Source organism: Antedon mediterranea, chromosome 8 (assembly GCF_964355755.1).
Source record: "Antedon mediterranea chromosome 8, ecAntMedi1.1, whole genome shotgun sequence".
In the NCBI taxonomy this organism is placed as follows: domain Eukaryota; kingdom Metazoa; phylum Echinodermata; class Crinoidea; order Comatulida; family Antedonidae; genus Antedon; species Antedon mediterranea.
Genome location: NC_092677.1, coordinates 26,196,775 through 26,218,869, shown reverse-complemented (window position 1 = coordinate 26,218,869; position 22,095 = coordinate 26,196,775). Strand labels below are relative to the sequence as shown.

General features: G+C 32.8%; 1 protein-coding gene across 2 annotated transcripts; it reads right to left on the bottom strand.

The window, feature by feature from the left end:
- Window positions 1-168: 168 nt before the first annotated feature.
- On the bottom strand, window positions 169-21,989 carry LOC140056506 (tyrosine-protein phosphatase non-receptor type 1-like). 2 transcript variants are annotated; one of them, XM_072101895.1, is made up of 10 exons: window positions 21,750-21,989; window positions 16,389-16,485; window positions 14,597-14,697; window positions 12,130-12,228; window positions 6,096-6,236; window positions 5,349-5,558; window positions 4,870-5,046; window positions 4,639-4,730; window positions 3,670-3,792; window positions 169-1,460 (listed from the first exon to the last, which is right to left on the bottom strand). In XM_072101895.1, exons 1-10 carry the CDS (start codon window positions 21,807-21,809, stop codon window positions 1,430-1,432), a joined length of 1,131 nt encoding a protein of 376 aa, XP_071957996.1. In that variant the 5' UTR covers window positions 21,810-21,989; the 3' UTR covers window positions 169-1,429. The 2 variants fall into 2 exon arrangements, with proteins under 2 accessions (XP_071957996.1, XP_071957995.1); XM_072101894.1 differs by lacking the exon at window positions 169-1,460 and having other exon boundaries at window positions 2,576-3,792.
- Between the last annotated feature and the right edge of the window lie 106 nt (window positions 21,990-22,095).

Here is a 22,095-nt window from a genome sequence, read left to right as displayed (position 1 = left end):
TGGGAGACAATACATCTTTAATTGATAATTTTATGATTGTTTTATGAAAATTACGTATTACCTTTTGTTGCTGCACACATTGTGTATTACACGTATGGTAGGTGCCAAACATTAAACAGTTAAAAACACAATGATCAAAGTAGAAAACAAACTCACTTTATTACATAATCTGTGAATTATTAACATAATTTTTTACTTATTAAAGATCAGCAAGAACTAAATTTTAATTAAGTTAAACTTTATGCGACAAAAAAATGTGATGTGCCCATATATGGACATGATGATATCATATCGCTACCATATTTGACCATATCACTACCATATTTGGGCACATCACACTTTTTTTTGTCGAACTAGTTTGATAGTGTAGACAGAGCTTTAGAATTGCAGTGGTAAACGTTCATAAACATAACAATCTTTTGAATAAAATCCAATGTTAATATTGTTTAGAAAATAAGAATTGAAAGGAAAAAAACATTTGCAAATTCTTGGTAATGCCATTATTTCTGGTCTAAGTCAAGTGCAAAACAACCAACAAAACATTATAGATGTGACCTTAATGGATTTTGTGACTCCCACGCATAATGGGTCATGTATGACACGCTAAAGGCCAACAAGTATACGTTCCTCTAGGTTGGATTATTTATACATACAACAAGTGTGTATTTAAAATAATATAACAAAATATGTGTGTGTTTACCAATATAATTTCAATTTGATGAAACTTAAAAACAGATTGAAAACCAATTCTATGCCATAACAATATTTGTACAGTATATTATAAACCATCATGTCACTTATTATAAATAATGTTTAACCTATTTTTTTTCTGTAAAATGTACATGCAAATAACAATTTGTTAAAATGATATCACAAAATATATTTCTCGGATTTCAGTTATCTAAACGTTTTGATCATTAAGGTGGTAATCGTGAATTTTAATACAGAAACATGTCGCTTTGAAAATAGAACAAAGTTAATGGGCGTTGAAAAGACACATCAGCCACGAGGCTGGCGTAACGTGCACCTTTGTGGCGTTATTAACTCAAGTCACAAACCAAAGCGTACAAATTTGATTCTAAAATCGTATAATATTAGACGATGAACAACAACAGAATGCACTGCTTATCAGTGGCGTAACACAGAGGCCTGAAACCCCTGGTTTAAGAACCCTAAGTGGCCTTCCAACGCTGGAGGCCTTGGGTGTTTTTAGCATTTTTCAACATATTTTAATGCCTGTTATTTCCGCTGGGTACTGCTCAGGGGCCCCTGGGTTTAGTCAGTGAGCGCTCATAGCCGTTACGCCACTTTGATAATAATGATAATGCAGACTATACTACAGTACATATATTTGTGAAAAAAGGTAGAGGGGCTTATTTGGCCACATTGACTAATTCCAGTACATATATCAGGAAATGCTATCTGGTTTTTACTTCTTTGCTACTACCCTGCTTTCTTTTCTGTGTGGATACAAAAAAAGAAACGGGGTGAGAGAAAACATCGTTTATAATACGCAAATAATAATTTTTTAAATAACTTTAGATTATAATGAATACAACAAAAATTTGATTTTAAGTAAAAGCTGAAGACGAGAAAACCCGCAAATGTGATATGACTCTTGAGCACGCCCTCTACATACCACTACATTAGTTATCTATTTCTTTTGAGACTTTGTGAATTCATGCTTTGTGAATTCATGTGTAATTTGATCTCTGTTGATTGTCGGTTAGGGTCACTTCTGCTCTTGCAGGTTTTGTCATCTTAACTGTTATAATGTGACTGTCACTGCTTTCATTACCGTGGCAACTATAAACTCCTATGAACGTACTCACCAATCACGCGATCCTTAAAATTAATAAATTCTTCAAGTGAATACAACTTTTTATATAAGTAAATTAACAATCAAATAGAATTAATTCATATCAGAAACAGTTTTAACTAGATTTTTAAAATCGGGATTAATTTAATTTTTTACGGCCAATGACACAAACATAACCTTAGACGTCCAGATGAATGCACTCTTTACTTGACACATGAATATACAGTATTAAATTGTAGTTTACACAGAAATCGTAACTCCTATTCACACACATTTTAAAATATTTGATTGAATTCAGTACAAAAAAAAATCTTAGATACAAAATCTATTATTTTATTTCATAATTATTAATCATAATTTTGATATTATATAAAGATATAGATAGATATAGATATGCTTAGAAAATTGTAAGAATAATTAAATACAGATAGGATGTAATCTATTTAAAATTCAAGTAATAAACACAGAGTGTTCCGTTCTGACTAGAGCACCGACAGGAATCCGGACACTAGTGAAGTTAGTATGGTTATACATAATCTCATCAAAACAACAGCATAAAAAAATGTAAATACGACGCATATAAAAACAACACAAAACATAGAAATAAATTTCAAAAAGTAAAATATAAACAGAAGTGTTTTAAATTTCATAGAATCTTGGTGCGTAAACAAGATTAGTGGGATAAATTTGGTGCAACGGTGGAGCGAAAAAATGACACATGTCTCAACCACTTGATGTCAACTTTAGAAGTTCTATCTTTAAAAATGTATTGTCTCCAAAAAATATGAAAAATAAAGATTATTAAAATTAAAATAATTAAATAGGCCACTTTATTGAAGTTATTCACAAAAAAAAAAGATTATTTCACTTACAAACAGAAACATTGAATTTTAACCAAAAACCACTGTCTGACAGACAATTTATTCTTTGCTTTAAATTACATTTTTTTTCAGGTAAATGATTTTTTTTTCGATCCAGTGTTTTGTCAAAGTGAATAACTATTATGTGACATTAAAATGGCATATTAAAAAAAAATTGAAAAAAAAAAATTAGAGAGACAATATATTTTTAAGTATTTAAATTCTATTTAGTCAATTATTTTTTTTTTGTAAGAGTCGAGAGGGATATAATCATCGTAAAACAACCTTTTAAAAAAAAGTGTTTGTCCCACTATGTCGGTACCTGACCATGTGTGCTACATATTTGTAAAATATTAAAATTCACACCATGTTTAATAATTAACTGACATGTGATAAGCACTGTAAATTAACAAGTTGCATAAAAATGTCTTCAGTTAACTGCAAACTGAGCACCAGTTAAATTGAATTTATGTTTATAAAGAGAAATTGAAAATGATCACACTAGACTAAACCACAAGTAAGTAATGGGCGTACAACGCACGAATCTATTATCCGACACATAGTCTAAACTACAAAGTGACCGACTACATTATCACGCATCAACAGACAATATTCCGCACCAATTTATGTGACCATTGTGAAAATAAATTTGAGGTAGAATAAACATATAATATTCTTTTTAAAAAAATACAATAATCGTTAAATTTCGTCAAAACCGTTCGGTTTATATGGACTATAAGAAACTGTAACAAAATATTCTGACTAAATGGTCAGCTCAAACGGACAGAAATTGGTCAAAATATTTGTCAGCAGCCCCTTATGGACATTCTACAAATTCTTAAACACAATTTAATTTCACAGCATTCATTGCTGTACATCCTTTTTAATGGAATGTGTTGTTTGTGTGTGCATTTGTTCCTCCACTGTCAATAATACCATTTGTATACAAGGAGGGCGCCAACTAAAAGGCCTACCCCAACCCCAACATACTTTAGTATTGATTTGTCTTTCTTCTTCTTTTCACTCTTTCGTTGTTTATCTTTCATTCTCTCCACCTTGTCTTTCAACGCTTGATTTTTTTCATCTCGTAGTCTTTTCCTGACGACAGATGCACTACGTCAAAAAAGATTAGAAGAAAAAACATCAATTTTATAAACATTTACGAAAAATAAAAAGAATTTGTCGTATTCGAATTGGAACTTTCATTGTCAACATCAAGATTCGTTGAGTACTTTTTGTATTCGAATTTCGAATAGAAAACGTTGACAACACAAGCTCAACGCTCTGTTAAATAAAAACTCAACGGAAAAACTGTACGCAATGATAAAAGTCTCAATCGAATTAGACAATTGCAAACAATTTTGATGATGTACAATCATTAATAGGTAAAAAAAATATATAATTTAAAAAACAAGGAGTTATTATTAATGTCCTGGCAAATAAATATTTTATAGCGTCATGAGGTAATTTCCCGATTGATCGTAATCAAAACGGTACTGGGTTTGGTCTACTAGCGTTCCTGCTCCCAACCAGTACATCCATTCATAGAAGCCTTAGTCGATAGAAGATTGAAAAAATTGTTAGAGATAGAGTATACGATGTTATGATTATGTGTAGATATGTGATTTGTTCTTTTATTCCAATGATGTTATGTATTTAATAAATTTGTTATATCAATTAATTAAATTATCGTAGATTGCATATTATGCGATGAATATTATTTAATAAATTTTTGATATATTATTATTATTATATTAATAAAAGATATTTGTTAGTATAAATTAAAAAATATAGATATAAGGAAGAAAAGCAAAGAGATTATGGAGCGGCTGTACCAGAATACTAAGTATTGTAAAGTTAATATATTAAAAATTTAGGCGATCTTGTCAAAGGTCAAGCGCCTTCAGCCTGCCACGTTTCGATATTCAATTAACGTGTAGACCTTGATAAAGTACTCACTTTCCACCTGCCCCGATATCAGTGTCATCTGGTGAATGTGGTCGTTTTGTTTGCCTAGGTGGTACAGGTGGCGGATTTGTAGGTAAATCATCCTAATTGAGAGAAAAACAATATTAGAGGGCGTTTTAGATGAGACCTCTTTTGAAGATAAATAAAATTGAGAACTAGTACAAGAACTAGTTAATCAAACATCAAACAACTAGAACTAGTTAATCAAACATTTAAACTTACTTTTTCAACTAATGTACTAAGAGGTATATGTTCTAAAACAGCATGCGCTCCTTCTAAAACTGCCAAGTATGAAAACCTAAGCTGTGCGGGGGTTTGAATTAACCCCATCCGATCTCTCCTCATGTCTAGTAAAATCGACATCACGTCTACATCATTGAAATCACCATCCTTTTCAATCTAGAATACAAATAATATCACATTAATAACCCAGTTCAATTTTTCTCTTTTCGATAAAGCTCTGTCCACACTAAATTGAAGTGTGATGTGCCAAATATGCTAGTGATATTCCAAAATATGGTAGTGATATGACATATCATCATGTCCATATATGAGCACCTCACATTTTTTTTGTCACAAAGTGTAGCAACCTCTATGCAATGGCCAAACAGGAAATAAAAATCGTATCCAGTGATTCTAAAGTGATCATTCATACAATGATGGATAGGAAAATATATTGAGTTCTCAACCAAAATACTTACAATGGCCAAACAGGTATCCACCAGACAAAAGCTGCCAGACCTGCCAACACCTGCACTGCAGTGGACTACAGGTGGGCTGTCGTTGATATTCATACCACCTTTGTCTCTCACAGCCGCTAAGAAGCATAGGAAAGCTGCAGGCGATTGAGGTACCCCAAAGTCTGGCCATTTTGTATAGTGGAAATGTAATACTTGTTTACTTGCTCCTGTCTACAAAAAAAAAACTGAATATTATACATTTTGGAAACCCGACGACCATTTTGCAATTTTTTAAGTAGTTTTTATCAGCTACTGCTTTTACAGATTTTTTCGAGAGGTTTTCCAACTAAGGCCTTGATTGACACCAAGGTGTTTAAGGAGATGTCGTTAATAATGTTGCCGAATCGGCTAGTTAGACAAGCGTGCGGAGGATGTAGGCAACGGATCAGGATCTGAAAAGGTCGCTACATGTTACATTCTACCGTTGACGCATCCTTAGAGCTGAGTAGTTGAATTTCTCTCTTTCAATATATTTTTGTATTGCCTTTAATAAATACAGTATTTGGTTAATAAACTTTATGATAGCTTCTATAACCCTGCCTTCCGAGAAATGCTTCCAGTGCGCGACGTCAATTATGTCTAAAAATAGATCCTATGACATTTGACAATGAATAATAAAACATACAATAATAATAAACACACTTAAATATTAATTTGCATCACGATTGCCGGTAATTCACCTTTGACCTTTAACATTTAACAACTTACAGGGATGTGATCCAGTTTCATGGTCCTAATTGTGAAGAACGACGACACCTCTTCATCTATTAATTGTACTTTGTAGTTTGTATCAAACACCATGGTTCTGTTGTCCTCTGATCCCAAAGGGAAATACTGGGCACATTTTAGCTAAAACAAAGCAATAAAAACATGGTTTATACAAAATACATTGGTAAACACACAACCTTGTCCAAAAAATGGAAAAACATTAATTGTAAATAAAAAAAGGTTTAAGCTAAGACTTAATGATATTGTCTCCCTACAAAAAATTGTTTTTAAATTTCTTGTTTAATATACCATTTTAATGTCACATACTAGTTACTTTAATAGTAGTTCACTTTGACCAAAAATTGGATGGGCAAAAAAATTATTTACCTGAAAAAAAAACTATAATTAAAGCACAAAATATAGACTAGGCTATGAATGAGGTAGGTGCCACCCGGAGAGGTAGAAATTCTCATATAACTTTTCTAGACCAGTTTTTTCTGGGGAATCCAAATATATTGGGTAAACGGGCTGTAACCTGAGAACTTTCGCGTGAGGGCGCTTTTTTCAAAATGGCTGCCAGTTACAGTAGACTATGATATCTTGGCAACCACTGGTCATAGAGAGTTGATTTTGGTGTCAAATTGTTTGGAATGTACATGTTCCTATTTGATGTAATAGAAAATGTTGTCAGAAAATGGCCGGAAATACCTCTATTGACCTTTGACCCAATATCTAACAGATATCATATCTCCGTAACTACTGGACACAGAAAGTTGTAATTGGTGTCAAACTCTCCAGAATATAGATGTTTATATTCAGACTAATAGAACATTATCTGTAAAAATGACCGGAAATAACGTTACTGACCTTTGACCCAAAATGCAAGACATTTCTCCTATCTGATCACGTTAATCCTGTCAATTAATTCATTTTGTGCCAATTGGAGGTTGACATTCTCATATTATTTTCTTGACCAGTTTTTCATGTGCAATCCGAGTAATATGAGATAAATAAGCCATAACAAGGCCAAGAATTTAATTCTTTTACTACATACATGCTTCCCTTTAGTGTTTCAGTCTGTATGTCGTGTATTAATCTTCAAGATCGCTCACATCACTGCAATCTGAAAAGTCTTCATATTCATTATGTGTAAACAGTTCCTGGACATCAGTGGGAATCACTGTCTCAATCCATTTAGGCTCCATTTGTTCGTTCCATCCATTGTGTGTACTGTTGTTGACAAAATCATTGACGTCTGCTGATTGCCATTCTTTAGTAATGAAGTTTGCTCTAAGTATATGAAACTCAAGGGTCTGCTGACATAGTGGCAGTAATGATATATCTGTAATCTTGTTGTGTCTGGAAAACTTTCTGTTGAAGATATCATATCTTGCTTGATTTACACTTTTCCCCTTCACTCCATACAATGGTGAAACATACTCTTCAAGTTCCTCATACAACTCTTTTGATGGAACATCTGACACTCCAAGGTTGCAGAATGTGTCAGCACATTTTGCTTTGGATTCCAGAAGCTTCCAGCAGGTACGTTTTCCTTTCCGAACGAAAGCGGAGTTATACTCGTTACATGTGAAAGCATGGAATCCAATAAGGGATGATTTCTGCGCTTTTGTTAAATCAATGTCACTCAATTTCAGTACATTTCGGTATTTCCCAGTGTTTGTATCAATAATTACCCTCTGCCCATCACCCTATGAAATGAGATAGTGAAATGACTGGAATGTCAAAGTCTCCAGAATGGGAACGAATTATTACTACGCCTTGATTGTTATTTGTTAAAGCATGCTTTGCATGCAGGATGACTTTCGTGTCGGCTTCTTCTTGGCTACTATTAAGCTCCGGAACCAATACAACATCTCAGTTAGTAACGTAGATGCATTCTTTGTACGATGAAAAGTAGATAACATCACTCCTCATATCTGTTAGAATGCTTTCTTTCTTTGACACTAGTACACAGCGAATAAGCTCAATCAATCTGGTCTTGTTTTTGCCGTTGGCAAGGAAATTGTTAAAATCACGGGGCAATTTTGATATTTTTGAGCTTACAATTACTTTTGGTGCAATACCGCGTCTGTTTCTCGCAGTGCTCGACCAGGATCCATAACATCATCTCACTTTATTTTCGAATAGTGGTTAGAAACTCGAAATCAAGGCAAATGGGAAAGTAAGAGTAATATAAGCTAATCGGGATGTTTTAGGAAAGCTTCTTGCCACCTCAACAAAGCATGGTAGAATAATTGACTTTAAGAAAGCCTTTGAGTATCCATTTACCCCTGTCCGCTAAGCCTTGCTAATGCAGATGGGACAAGACGAACAACTCAGAAAAGTGTCCTAATGGAAATTCTCATCAAAAGTTCAACAGATGTTATAGATCCTGGTCGGGCACTGCCAGCAAAGGCTATTGTCATTGCCTATGTTGTTGACTTAATGGTATTAATCAGAACATTTACATCTTACCCTGATACGTACGAGCATCTTGTAGCAAAGGTTTTCAACAGCATCCCTAAAGGATACAAGCGTGTTGATATTGTTACCGATGCATACCTGCCAAAAAACATTAAGTCTGTTGAGAGAAACATACGCGGTATTGCACCAAAAGTAATTGTAAGCTCAATAATATCAAAGTTGGCCCGTGATTTCAACAATTTCCTTGCCAACGGCGAGAACAAGACCAAATTGATTGAGCTTATTCGCTGTGTACTAGTGTCAAAGAAAGAAAGCATTCTAACAGATATGAGGAGTGATGTTATCTACTTTTCATCGTACAAAGAATACATCTACGTTACTAACTGAGATGTTGTATTGGTTCCGGAGCTTAATAGTAGCCGGAAGAAGAAGCATACACGAATGTCATCCTGCATGCAAAGCATGCTTTAACAAATAACAATCAAGGCGTAGCAATAATTCGTTCCCATTCTGGAGACATTGATATTCCAGTCATTGCACTATCTCATTTCATAGATATTGGGCAGAGGGTAATTATTGATACAAACACTGGGAAATACTGAAAGGTACTGAAATTGAGTGACATTGATTTAACAAAAGCGCAGAAATCATCCCTTATTGGATTCCATGCTTTCACAGGTAACGATTATAACTCCGCTTTCTTTCGGAAAGGAAAACGTACCTGCTGGAAGCTTCTGGAATCAAAAGCAAAATTTGTTGACACATTCTGCAACCTTGGAGTGTCAGATGTTCCATCAAAAGAGTTGTATGAGGAATTTGAAGAGTATGTTTCACTATTGTATGGAGTGAAGGGGAAAAGTGTAAATCAAGCAAGATATGATATCTTCAACAGAAAGTTTTCCAGACACAACAAGATTACAGATATATAATTACTGCCACTATGTCAGCAGACCCTTGAGTTTCATATACTTAGAGCACACTTCATTACTACTAAAGAATGGCAATCAGCAGACGTTAATGATTTTGTCAACAACAGTACACACAATGGATGGAACGAACAAATGGAGCCTAAATGGATTGAGACAGTGATTCCCACTGATGTCCAGGAACTGTTTACACATAATGAATATGAAGACTTTTCAGATTGCAGTGATGTGAGCGATCTTGAAGTTAATACACGACATACAGACTGAAACACTAAAGGGAAGCATGTATGTAGTAAAAGAATTAAATTCTTGGCCTTGTTATGGCTTATTTATCTCATATATTCGGATTGCACATGAAAAACTGGTCCAGAAAATAATATGAGAATGTCAACCTCCAATTGGCACAAAATGAATTAATTGACAAGATTAACGTGATCAGATGGGAGAAATGTCTTGCATTTTGGGTCAAAGGTCAGTAACGTTATTTCCGGTCATTTTTACAGATAATGTTCTATTAGTCTGAATATAAACATCTATATTCTGGAGAGTTTGACACCAATTACAACTTTCTGTGTCGAGTAGTTACGGAGATATGATATCTGTTAGATATTAGGTCAAAGGTCAATAGAGGTATTTCCGGCCATTTTCTGACAAAATGTTCTATTACATCAAATAGGAACATGTACATTCCGAACAATTTGACACCAAAATCACCTCTCTATGACCAGTGGTTGCCAAGATATCATAGTCTACTGTAACTGGCAGCCATTTTGAAAAAAGCGCCCTCACGCGAAAGTTCTCAGGTTACAGCCCGTTTACCCAATATATTTAGATTCCCCAGAAAAAACTGGTCTAGAAAAGTCACATGAGAATTTCTACCTCTCCGGGTGGCACCTACCTCATTCATAGCCTAGTCTAATAGTCAAATTGTCTGTTAGACAATTGGATTTTGGTTATGGTTAAATTTAAATGTTTATTTTGTCTTTATAAAGTAAAATCATTGTTTTTTGTTGATTTTATTTTCGTACGGAAGTGAATAATTTCATCAAAACTGCAAAATGATTTTAAATAGATCATTATTTTTCATGATTTTTGGGAACAACACATATTTAATATTATATTTATTTCCTTTTATTCTTTTACAACTATCGGCCATTAATCCACGAAAAATTGAAACTTCATTTGATATCTGTGATAATTATAACAGTAATAATAATAATAATAATAATGATAATAATAATAATAATAATAATAATAATAATGTCTTGGGTAACTTTTGTATAGATATTTTGTACTTTTTTAATCTTCACGTTGTTTTTAATGTTGTAATTTTGTATTTTATTGTTGGATGATTTTGTTTTGCTGGAGACCCACTTGATAGTTTGATTTAGTTCGATTTTGGGAATCCTGTCTCTCTCTATTGTTTGTTATTTTTTTGTTATAATTATGTGAGATGAAATAAATGAAATGAAATGAAATGAGAAAGATAAAAATGTTATAGTCTGTGACTTTCAAATGTGAGCTTCTTTTAACGGATTGCTATAATATTTTCTTATTATTGATGTTAGCAAATGATAAATAAAAATAAAAATAAACCTTGCTGTAGAATTTGTTTTTCAGAGATATAACATCTAAGATAATAATACAATTATAATCACAGTAAGTATATTTCTAGGAAATGTTGTTGTTACAATATTTACTTAGTCTATCACGCCATTAAAACCATCTGTTGTCATACATAGATAATCTTATCAATTCATGTATTCATTTTATAATCGCTATAAGCTTTAAAATGAATACCGATTTCAAAGAAATTTGTCTGCCAAGCCTGATGACGTGACCAACTACCTATTCAACTTTCAAATGCTCTTTATGTCTTGATTTCAAGTTCAGATTCTCCTTTATATCAACAATTGATTTAGATGATGTTTGACATAGTTGTAAAAACTGCTGAATGTTATCACACTGAACTTTGAACCTCCAAAATTGCTCCTGTGTGACAATTGCTTCTGTGTGACATTTTGCTTCTGTGTGACATTTTGCTTCTGTGTGACACCTCCATGGTGACATATTGCTTCTGTGTGACATTTTGCTTCTGTGTGACATTTTGCTTCTGTGTGACATTTTGTTTCTGTGTGAGAATTGCTTCTGTGTGACAATTGTGTGACTTTTGTTTATGTGTGACATTTTGTTTCTGTGTGACAATTGTTTCTGTGTGACAATTGTGTGACAATTGCTTCTGTGTGACAATTTTGTTTATGTGTGACAATTTTGTGACAATTGCTCCTGTGTGACATTTTTGCTTCTGTGTGACAATTTTACTTGTGTGACAATTTTGCTTCTGTGTGACATTTTGCTTCTGTGTGACAATTTTGCTTCTGTGTGACAATTTTATTTCTGTGTGACAATTTTATTTCTGTGTGACAATTGCTTCTGTGTGACAATTGCTCCTGTGTGACAATCATTTCTGTGTGACAATTGCTCCCATACTGACCAAAATTTTTTTCTGATTTCCCAAAAAGTTGAAAATTAGACTGGATGAAAATTCTTAAAATTAAATTTAGAGTAAGCCTGGGTTATACCCTCATTTGTGTAACATCCCTGCCCAGTAGACGTGATATTAAGTGAATTTATTAACTTAATATTGAAATAATAATTATGATTTGCTAATGATTTGAACCTACCACTCCTTTTTCAATAACTTTGTTGAGCATTACAATAACTTTGCAGTCTTGCTCCCAGACCATTTGCCAAAAATGACCAACGGTATTATCCTTTGGTCCCTGTTTTAAAAGAAATATGATATCAAATATAATAAAACAATATATAAAGCTATAAAATGTTTAAAACATATTTTGACATGTAGTAAACAAATATTTAATATCTACAGTATTCTGTCTTTAATTAGATTTTTACTCGGGGTACCCGAGTCTAGGACTTACTCATTTTCTCCTCCTCCATCTGGACACTATTGAGTAAAAAGTGCGATTTTTAAAGTACTACTCCTCCATTATTAGTTGTAGTATTGAGCTGGGATTTGGCATGAATATACTACAGGGACATGTCCTCAAAGCTATAGAGCCGGATTTTTAATTTTTTGTTAATTAATTTGTTTAATTAGGAAGCCACAATGTGTGACACACACCACAGCGCTATGTAGTTATATGCGGCTTGTTGGCGTAGTGGTTATCACGTTTACTTAAAAACACGCAGAAGGTACCTGGTACCTTCTTTCGCTGTACCCCGAGTATTGCACATTCGTGCTTGTTTGTACAGTAGTTTTGCATATGGAAAATATCATTACTTCTGGTAGTACAGTAATTCAAATTTTGCCTGTTTTATTTTCTTGTTATTGTGACATAGTATTGTATGAATCCGAAGAAAATAGTATTGACAATTTTGTTGCAACATACCCCTATGTCCAAATTTAGAAATTCATTTTATGACTGTAGACAAACTGACAAACTGTTAAGCCAGGTTTATTTACGATTTTTTGTAATGAGATTTACAGGTCTGTTCATTTGATTTGCCGAATATTTTGTACGATTCGTGGAATGAAATATACAGTAATTACCAGCTCATATCGTGTAAAGCTCTGTCTACACTATCAAACTTTATCTGACAAAAAAACATGTGATGTGCCCATATATGGACATGATGATGTAATATCACTACCATATTTAGGCATATCACTACCATATTTGGGCATATCACTACCATATTTGGGCATATACTACCATATTTGGGCACTTCTTTTTGTCAATCTAGTGATAGTGTAGATAGACTGTTAAGACTGTTAAATTAAGCCAGGATTAATTTTCTATAGTTTTGTTTTTCCAAAAACATTTACCGAAGAAAAAAAAAAAAGTTTGAGTCTGTCGTTTGCATAGAGAGTATGGATACCTTTCAAAGGCATGAACATTCAAAAACAATTAACTTTCTATTAGTAAATATTTTTAGTCAAAGATATAAAATTACGTTTTTATTTACAGTTGATGGATTTTCTAGCGAATATTTCCAAGAACTATTAACACTATGACATTATGAGGCCAGACAGCCAGACTGCCCTAGTTCCACTTATAGCATTTAACAGTTTTCTCATAATGAGACATCTGTTAAATTAACTTAGAACTGTATATTATCTTTATTTGTCAGATAGAAAGTGCTTGTAATTGTAATAGTATTGTAAATTTGAAGTGCTTAGAAATGTAGTCTGCATTGAAGGGGATAATTTAAGTCATTTTTTATCATCAACGCGCACACACACACACATCTGACTCGTTTGACATGGCCAATGAGTAAGCCTAAATATTCCAACTATCAAAGTAATAAAACCATGTGTCATACTGTACATTAATGTTTTAATAAAACATTTATCTTGGCATATTTATAAAAATTTGGAACTTCAATACTACAGCATTGACACTTTAGCAAGTGAAATACAGTACATATAATAAAATGGTTCTTAATGTGCCATTTAGCAATACTTAATAAATAATTTTTGCATGGAACACTTTCAAATTGTTTATGTACGACAGAATTCCAAGAAGGTATTAAATATGCAAAGGAGAAACATGAATGACTCATGTACAGTTGCATTTTACGAGTTATCGTAGAATCTCAAACAGCTTATAATCTGGTTTTGAAAAAAAATAAAATTTGAAACCACAAATGGAATGAAACTGTGTAACTGTAAGTAGCAAGCTTGATTTGCATAATATCCACCTGTACATAACACATGTATACAACTTATTGTAAAATATTTTACACATTATGGTAAACCCCCAACATATTCTGTAAAAGTTGTTGGGCTTACAGAATGTACATTAGCTGAGTTACCTAGGGGGTAGGTGTCAGCGTAAAAAAAGTGGATGGGAACAAACTAAAACAGGCATCTTATTGGTTTCTTGAGTGAGTTTGTGCGTGAGCTTGACCGAGTTAAATTAACAGTGAAACAGTGTTAAGTGACCTAGGGCGTAAAAATAGCGGATGGGTATAAAATAAAACAGGCATCTTTTGGTTTCTATATAGGGCGAGTTTGTGAGTGAGCTTGGCTGAGTTAAATTTACAGTAGATGTCCCTGCCCAGTTCCATCCAGCACAATTTCCCCCATGGGCTTATACCCAAGTAAAACCGAATTACTGTACATACCTGTGTGAGGATATATTTCTTTGATGCTTTCTTGCCCTGGACATGACTAGCGTTGATGTAGTCATTCTTCCCAGCGTCAAGTTTTACTCGACTGTGATCATCTGTAATATAGAGATTTACATCAATTTGAATTTACTTTTTTTTTTTATATTTATTTAGACAAATTGCCAAGGATAAAGAAAACGAATTAATTCACTATCCTTTTAAAGGTGGCAATCCTGTTCATAAGACAAACATATACACAAGATGCTCTACATAAACAAAATCTTATTACAAAGTCTTTGGGAGTGGAGTTGTAATTTGTTATTAGAAAAAATCCTGACATATGACAGGACTTAAACCCAGGACCCTGGGATTGGTACCCAAGCATCATAACCATCAAGTCACTTGTGAAAATTATGAAATATGAAGTTTCTTAATAATTATTTATTATTTAGGTCAAATTGCGAACAATTTCATAAAAAAATACATGGCTAAAAACAGGTAAATTAAGAAACAAAGTAGAAAGCACATTGCTGAGAATTAATTCTTTAATGTACAATTATTATAAAATGTAATTTTTTGTTTTTAAAAGATTTTTTACAAAGAAAACTAAACTACTCTACTCAAAGTTCAATTACATTTTTGACTGTTTTTATCGGACTAAGAATGAAAATGATCAATAACTATTAATTAATAATTAATATCACTTTGATTCCTAATGAAAAAACTGTCAATTGTCTTTTTCCAAGAAATTTCTATAATAATGAAAGAATTAGTAATGTACTGTACTATCATTATTAAATTAAATTACATAATTATTATTACTATTAATAAAGAACTTAGTTATGATTTCAATAGGAATCACATTCTACTTTCAATTACGGGAAATTTTCACAATTTATACTGTAAAATTAGAAATTATATAAAATGATCTGTAGAATTAATTGATTTAGTAAAAATACATGTAATAATAAATACTTTGTTTGTAATTAATGAATATTCTTTTTATACTATTTTACATTACAATTAAGATTGAAATTAAAATTTTATTATAACAAAGATGAATCAAGAGTTACAGTACTGTTAAATATTAAAGTGCTCAATATTCTTACACGAATCATACACAATAATTATTACACCAAGTACTACAGCAGAAATGAACTAAATAAAATCGTACATTATTGCGGCGGTAAATAATGTAGATTACTGCATCAATTGCAGTATAGAATAATTATGCTATGATCCCTAAATCTCTGTCTACTCTAAACTATCAAACTTTATATGGCAAAAAAATGTGCCCATATATGGACATGATGATGTCATATCACTACCATATTTGAGCATATCACTACCATATTTAAGCATATCACTACCATATTTAAGCATATCACTACCATATTTAAGCATATCACTACCATATTTAAGTATATCACTACCATATTTAAGCATATCACTACCATATTTAAGCATATCACTACCATATTTAAGCATATCACTACCATATTTAAGCATATCACTACCATATTTAAGCATATCACTACCATATTTAAGCATATCACCAGGGAATAATTTCGCCAGCAAAAAGCTACAGTATACAAAACAACCTTATTGCTATACATTTCTAAAATTGCTTAGCAAAAAATACAATAGAAAACTATGTTTCTTGACTCAAAAATCAGTTTAATTAGCAATAATGCTAAACAAAATTTTAAAATGAAATTTGTCTCTGTATCACTACCATATTTAAGCATATCACTATCATATTTGGGCACAAATTCGTTCAGTATATCATAGAGAGTGTGTTACTTACATGGTAGCACATCACGATACCTGTTTCTTTTTTTACTGTCTGGCTTCTTAGCTTCTAAAGTTGTGTAGTTGAATTCAAAACAATTTGTTTGAATTTTCTGTAATAAAAACAGGAAAAAGTTAATTACATTCATCTATTTCCCACTTTCTTGCAACAATGAATTAACAAATTACGAAATCAACAGGAAATTAGTCCGTTATTTTACTACGAAAAAGAACAATTTTGGTTTTGTGTTAATAAAGTTCTGTCTACAGTACACTATTTAAACTTTAAAATGTGATGTGCCCATATATGGACATTGTTATTTCATATCACTATCATATTTAGGTACATCACACTTTTTTTCAAACTAGTTTAGACAGATCTTAATACAAAGTGTAATCAATTATGAGTGATGTGCCCAAATATGATAATGATATGCCCAAATATGGCAGAGATATAACATGTTCATATAATTATGGGCACATAAGATTTTTTTGTCACATAAACTTTGATAGTGTAGACAGAGTTTTAGACAACTGCAGAACGGTAATAGGAAGGTATAAATATACAAAGACAAGGTACACAAAACAGAATGGGCATGGGAGGTATGATTGCGGTGTGCTAACAGAAAAGGTGGATGCGGTGCCAGTTTGATCCCAGGTGACGTTAATAAACAAATTCTATATTGTATTCAAAGGTTGATTCATGTTGTCATACAAATTTTCACAGCCGAAAAAAAATGACATTCTTTCAGTCAGTGTCCGAGGTAAACCACAAGTGATCAGAAACAAAGTGGAACACAAAAGGAAGTACATCCTGCCCAGTAGCTGTCATCAACATTCTTGGTTAAATACAAAAATAAACTTGTAATTTAGCAAAACCACTTTATTAAATAAAGGTTTGTGGTAATTCTTTTTCCACAAAGCATTGGCATTTTGACAAGTATTGTGTATATTTTGGTATTTTCAGTATTTTGGTTTCTTTTTCCACTTACAGTATGAGCAATAGTTGAAGGCTACTACAGTAGCTGCTGAAATCAATTTTTTTTTGCATAGAGTGCGTGATGCATAAAGTTAAAAAACATTTAAGTACAATAAAAAATTGAATATATTATATATTTTCAGTTTTTATTATTATTGTACAGAACTTTACATACACTTTTAAAATAGCCAACTGTTTAATTAAACAATTAATTTATTCCAACAATTCACCGATAGTTTTTAATTTACTGTATGTTATGTCTAGCTATGGTGCCAGTAGGCAAGATGATATGGGCGGCCATTAGGGCAAAAATAGACAAACGTTGCCGTACGAACAATTCCGCTCCCGTAAGGCAAACTAATGGCAATTTTTGTCCTTAACGCCAATTTTTGTCCTTACGCCAATTTTTGTCCTTACGCCAATTTTTGTCCTTACGCCAATTTTTGTCCTTACGCCAATTTAACCATACGGCAATTTGTTCATATGGCAATGTGTTTGTGTGTCCGTACGGCAATATTTGTTTGTCACTCAAGGAATTATGTCTTTAACGCCATTAGTTAAAGAATGCCAAATAATAGGTAAAGCTGAACTACCAGTATCTGTTGAGCAGATACGAAAGAGTAATTACAAACCTAAACAACAGCCAGCAAAATACAAATCCAGTGAGTACTGTTTTCGTTTTGGTTCGAAATCGCACAAAGCCGATGATGTCAAATGCAAGGCAAAGAAAGCTAAATGCAATAAATGCCGTAAGATAGGACATTTTGCTAGTGTTTGCAGAAGTGTTGAAATTGAAAATATTGATGAAACCATGTCTGTTAATATGATGGTTAACAGAAAATTACGCACTGACGTATTGATAGGTCATTCAGCAAAAGTGAACATGACCATAGATACTGGTTCACCAGTTACAATTCTACCCAAAAGAATCTATAATCGATATTTTGTCAACGAAGCTCTACAAAAGGCGTCAATCAAACTGATGAGCTACTCCAAGGAACCGATACATGTGCATGGATTTGTGAATTTACCCGGTTACGCTTACAAGTGAGCCAGAGAATAAAGTGCACGCGAAGATTTACATCGTAGAAAAAGGATCGCCTATTCTCGGGATGGACTTAATTAGCAACCTAAATATTAACATTGTGAAAGGACAAATTGCTTGCGTCCAAGTTGCTACAACTGATGATGCTGAATACAAACAAGAACTGAAAAAGAACTATCCCAGATTGTTCAATGGGAATGTGGGACTCACGAAGGATTTCGTACATAAAGTTATGGTCCACAAACACTGTACACCTAAAATACAGAAATTACAAAGCTTACCATTTACGGTAAGAGACAAAGTTGCTAAAGAACTTGATAGGTTAGAAAGCCAAGGAATTATAGAGAAAATTAAAGTCTAATTGTGGTAGTAGGTAACAAATCTGGTGATGTACGTATTTGTATAGATTTAAGAGAAGTTAACAAAGAACTTGTAGTAGACCAATTTCCTTTACCCGATATTTCAGAATTATTCAATTCATTGCATGGTGCTACTGTATTTTCTACGTTAGATCTTAGATCTGCGTACTATCAATTAACATTACATAAAGAAAGTAGGGATTTAACTGGTTTTATTACACATAAAGGCCTTTACCGTTATAAGAGAGTATGTTTTGGTCTTGCTTCCGCACCATCTGCATTTCAGAAAACAGTGAGTTCAATCCTAATGAATGAAAAGGGGGTACGTTGCTATCTTGACGATATTGTTGTCTTTGGTAAAGATGAACATCAACATTTATATCTATTAATATGGACTATACAATGTTGCACCTTAAATACAAAAGGCAGGGTTAACGCTAAACCTTGATAAATGCCAATTTAGAGTGAAACAAATTTCATACGTAGGTCATACAATTTCGGCTTCAGGACTTCAACCTGATAATGACCACGTAAAAGCCATAATCGAGGCAAACATTCCAAACAACATCTCTGAATTGAGAACTGCTTTGGGAATGTTTGGATAATATGCAAAATTTGTACCAAATTATGCGACTACATCAGAACCATTAAGGTATTTGCTAAGGAAAGAAAATGCGTTTGTGTGGGGTACTGAACAACAAGCCGCATTTGATAAATTAAAGAATTGTATTGCTAAAAGTACTGCATTGAATTTGTTTGACCCCAAATTACCAGTGATTGTTACCACTGATAGTTCAGATTACGGAATAGGTGGTGTGCTAAGTCAAATTAAAGATAACATTGAAATTCCTATTGCATTTACATCCCGTACATTAACAAGTGCAGAGCGTAATTATTCAACGGGAGAGACAGAAGCATTAGCTTGTGTATATGCGTGTAAAAAATGGGTTAATTACTTATGGGGTAACAAATTTACATTACGTACTGACCACAAAGCTAATTTGAAATTGCTAAGTTCATGTGCTACAGGTCATAAAACCATACGAATTGCTAGATGGGCTACTTAATTTAGATTATGTGATTGAATATGTTACAGGGCAAAATAATGCTGTTGCCGATGCTTTAAGTAGACTCCCCATAACAGAAAATAATCCTTCTGTTGATAATAGTGATGAATATGTATTAAGTTATATATTGGATGCTAACACTTGCATTACAAAACAAGAGTTAATTAAGGAAACAAATACTGATCATGTGTCAACATTACTTAAGAAGTATATTAAAACTGCATGGCCAAGTAAGAAAATGTTAAATGAGGAATTAAAACCTTACTACTTTGTAAAAGATGAATTGTGTTTAAATGATGATTTAATTATGAGGGGGGAGAGACTGGTAATCCCAAAATCATTGCAATATAAAATAATTGATGAAGCACATACTGCACATCAAGGTATTGTACGAACTAAAAACAGGATTAGAGAACTATACTGGTTTCCTGCTACAGATCGTAAAGTAGAAGATAAAATTAAGAATTGTGAACCGTGTCAAAATAGTGATAAGACGGCTAAAACTTACAATGCGCCATTACAACCAATTGCGTTACCAGAACATGCATGGCAAAAAGTTGCTATTGATATAATAGGCCCATTTGAAAAGGGACCTAGAAAGTGTAGATATGCTATTGTGCTAGTTGACTATTTCAGTAAATGGCCAGAAGTTTCTTTTACTAATGATATTACATCTACATTTGTATGTAATTTTCTAGACCAGATATTTCCAAGAGAAGGATTACCAAATGAGTTGGTATCCGATAATGGGAAACCATTTGTATCCATAGAGTTTGAAAATTATTTAAAGGAGAGAGGTATTAAACACATTATAACATCATTGTACTATCCTAAAAGTAATGGATTAGTTGAAAGAATGAATAAAACAATTAAACATACCATTCAAATGGCCAATGAAAATAATAAGAATTGGAATGAGGCCATGTTAGAATTTCTCATGATCTATCGATCTACACCTCATGCTGTTACAGGCATATCTCCTGCAGAACTTTTACATAAGCGTAAATTAATTACTAACACTAAATGTAAGACCTACAGATGGTTACCAAAATGGAATTAAAAATACTGAGGTAAAGAGTTCCAAAGTAAAAGTAAGAAGTATTACGATGATAAGAAAAATGTGAGGAAACCACAATTTAAAGTTGGAGATTCAGTACGAATTAAGAATCCGAGACATGTTGATAAATCAAGTAATAAGTTCTATACTGGAGGTAAAATTAAAAGAATTGTTAGTAATGCTACATATGAGCTAGATGATGGAAAGATCTGGAATGCTAAATACCTAACAAATGATCTAACCACACAGAAACAGAAAGATACTGTTGTACATACATTTGATAAAAATAGACCTAGACGTGAAGTTTATAAACCACGTTGGTTAATTGATTACACTCCCTAATTTAAAATTAGTAGTGGAGAGATGTTATGTACAATAGCGAGCGAGCTTTTGTTTTGGTACGGTGGAGCGAAGGAAATGGCAATATACTGTAGACGATCAAATGGAACATATTCCATCCATATTAAATATTATTAAACAACTGTTAAATTACATAGTTGAAACAGAGCAATTCACTTCACTCCAATCTTCCAATCTTGTAAATATAGTAGTTCTGTATTTTTTGTTCAATTAAAATAGAATAGGCCTATCTATACTTGTTTTTGTTTTAACTATTAAAAAAAATTGAAAACCATATTATAATTTAAGTAAGGCCTAAAATGTTAAATTGTAAATTTATAGAATATGATCAATTCCATTTTTATAAACAATTTATGTAATAATAAACGTAATTATTTTTAATATTAAAAAGTAATGCATGCAGTTATACATGTTATACTTCTATTATAAAAAGCTAGGCCTAATATAACCAAAAGCACCAGCCAACCAAGGCGAATCTAAACTAGCTTGAAAGACACCTTGAGTCCTCACCATAAACTCGTTTGCCCATCCGCTTGATTCCTCGTCTATCTGTGAAAATGTCTCTTCCATTTTAGTAGTAGTTTTAATACATAACGTTCTAATAATGGAATATGAAAACTTTGTCTATTGACATGTCAAGTAAACACGGATGTAAGTACTGTACTGTGCTATTTTGTTGCCAAAAAAGCAGAAAAAACTGTGCATGCGATTGTGAACTAACAATTGCCTACTTGACTTGTTTTATTTCACGGGGACGCTCACCAACCGCAGGGTTTTCCAAGAAACTTACAAACCGGAAGTTATCGTATTTCATGATGACTTCGGTTGATAGAGGGCGCAACGTTTCTCCAAGCTA

Excerpts from the sequence above, each read along its gene's own strand:
- LOC140056506 (XM_072101894.1), bottom strand. The coding sequence starts at position 21,809 with ATGGAAGAGACATTTTCACAGATAGACGAGGAATCAAGCGGATGGGCA. Across the intron at positions 16,486-21,749 it reads GATGGGCAAACGAGTTTATG|AAAATTCAAACAAATTGTTT; the intron begins GTGAGGACTCAA and ends TTTTTATTACAG. Across the intron at positions 5,047-5,348 it reads TGGATACCTGTTTGGCCATT|ATTGAAAAGGATGGTGATTT; the intron begins GTAAGTATTTTG and ends TTTGTATTCTAG.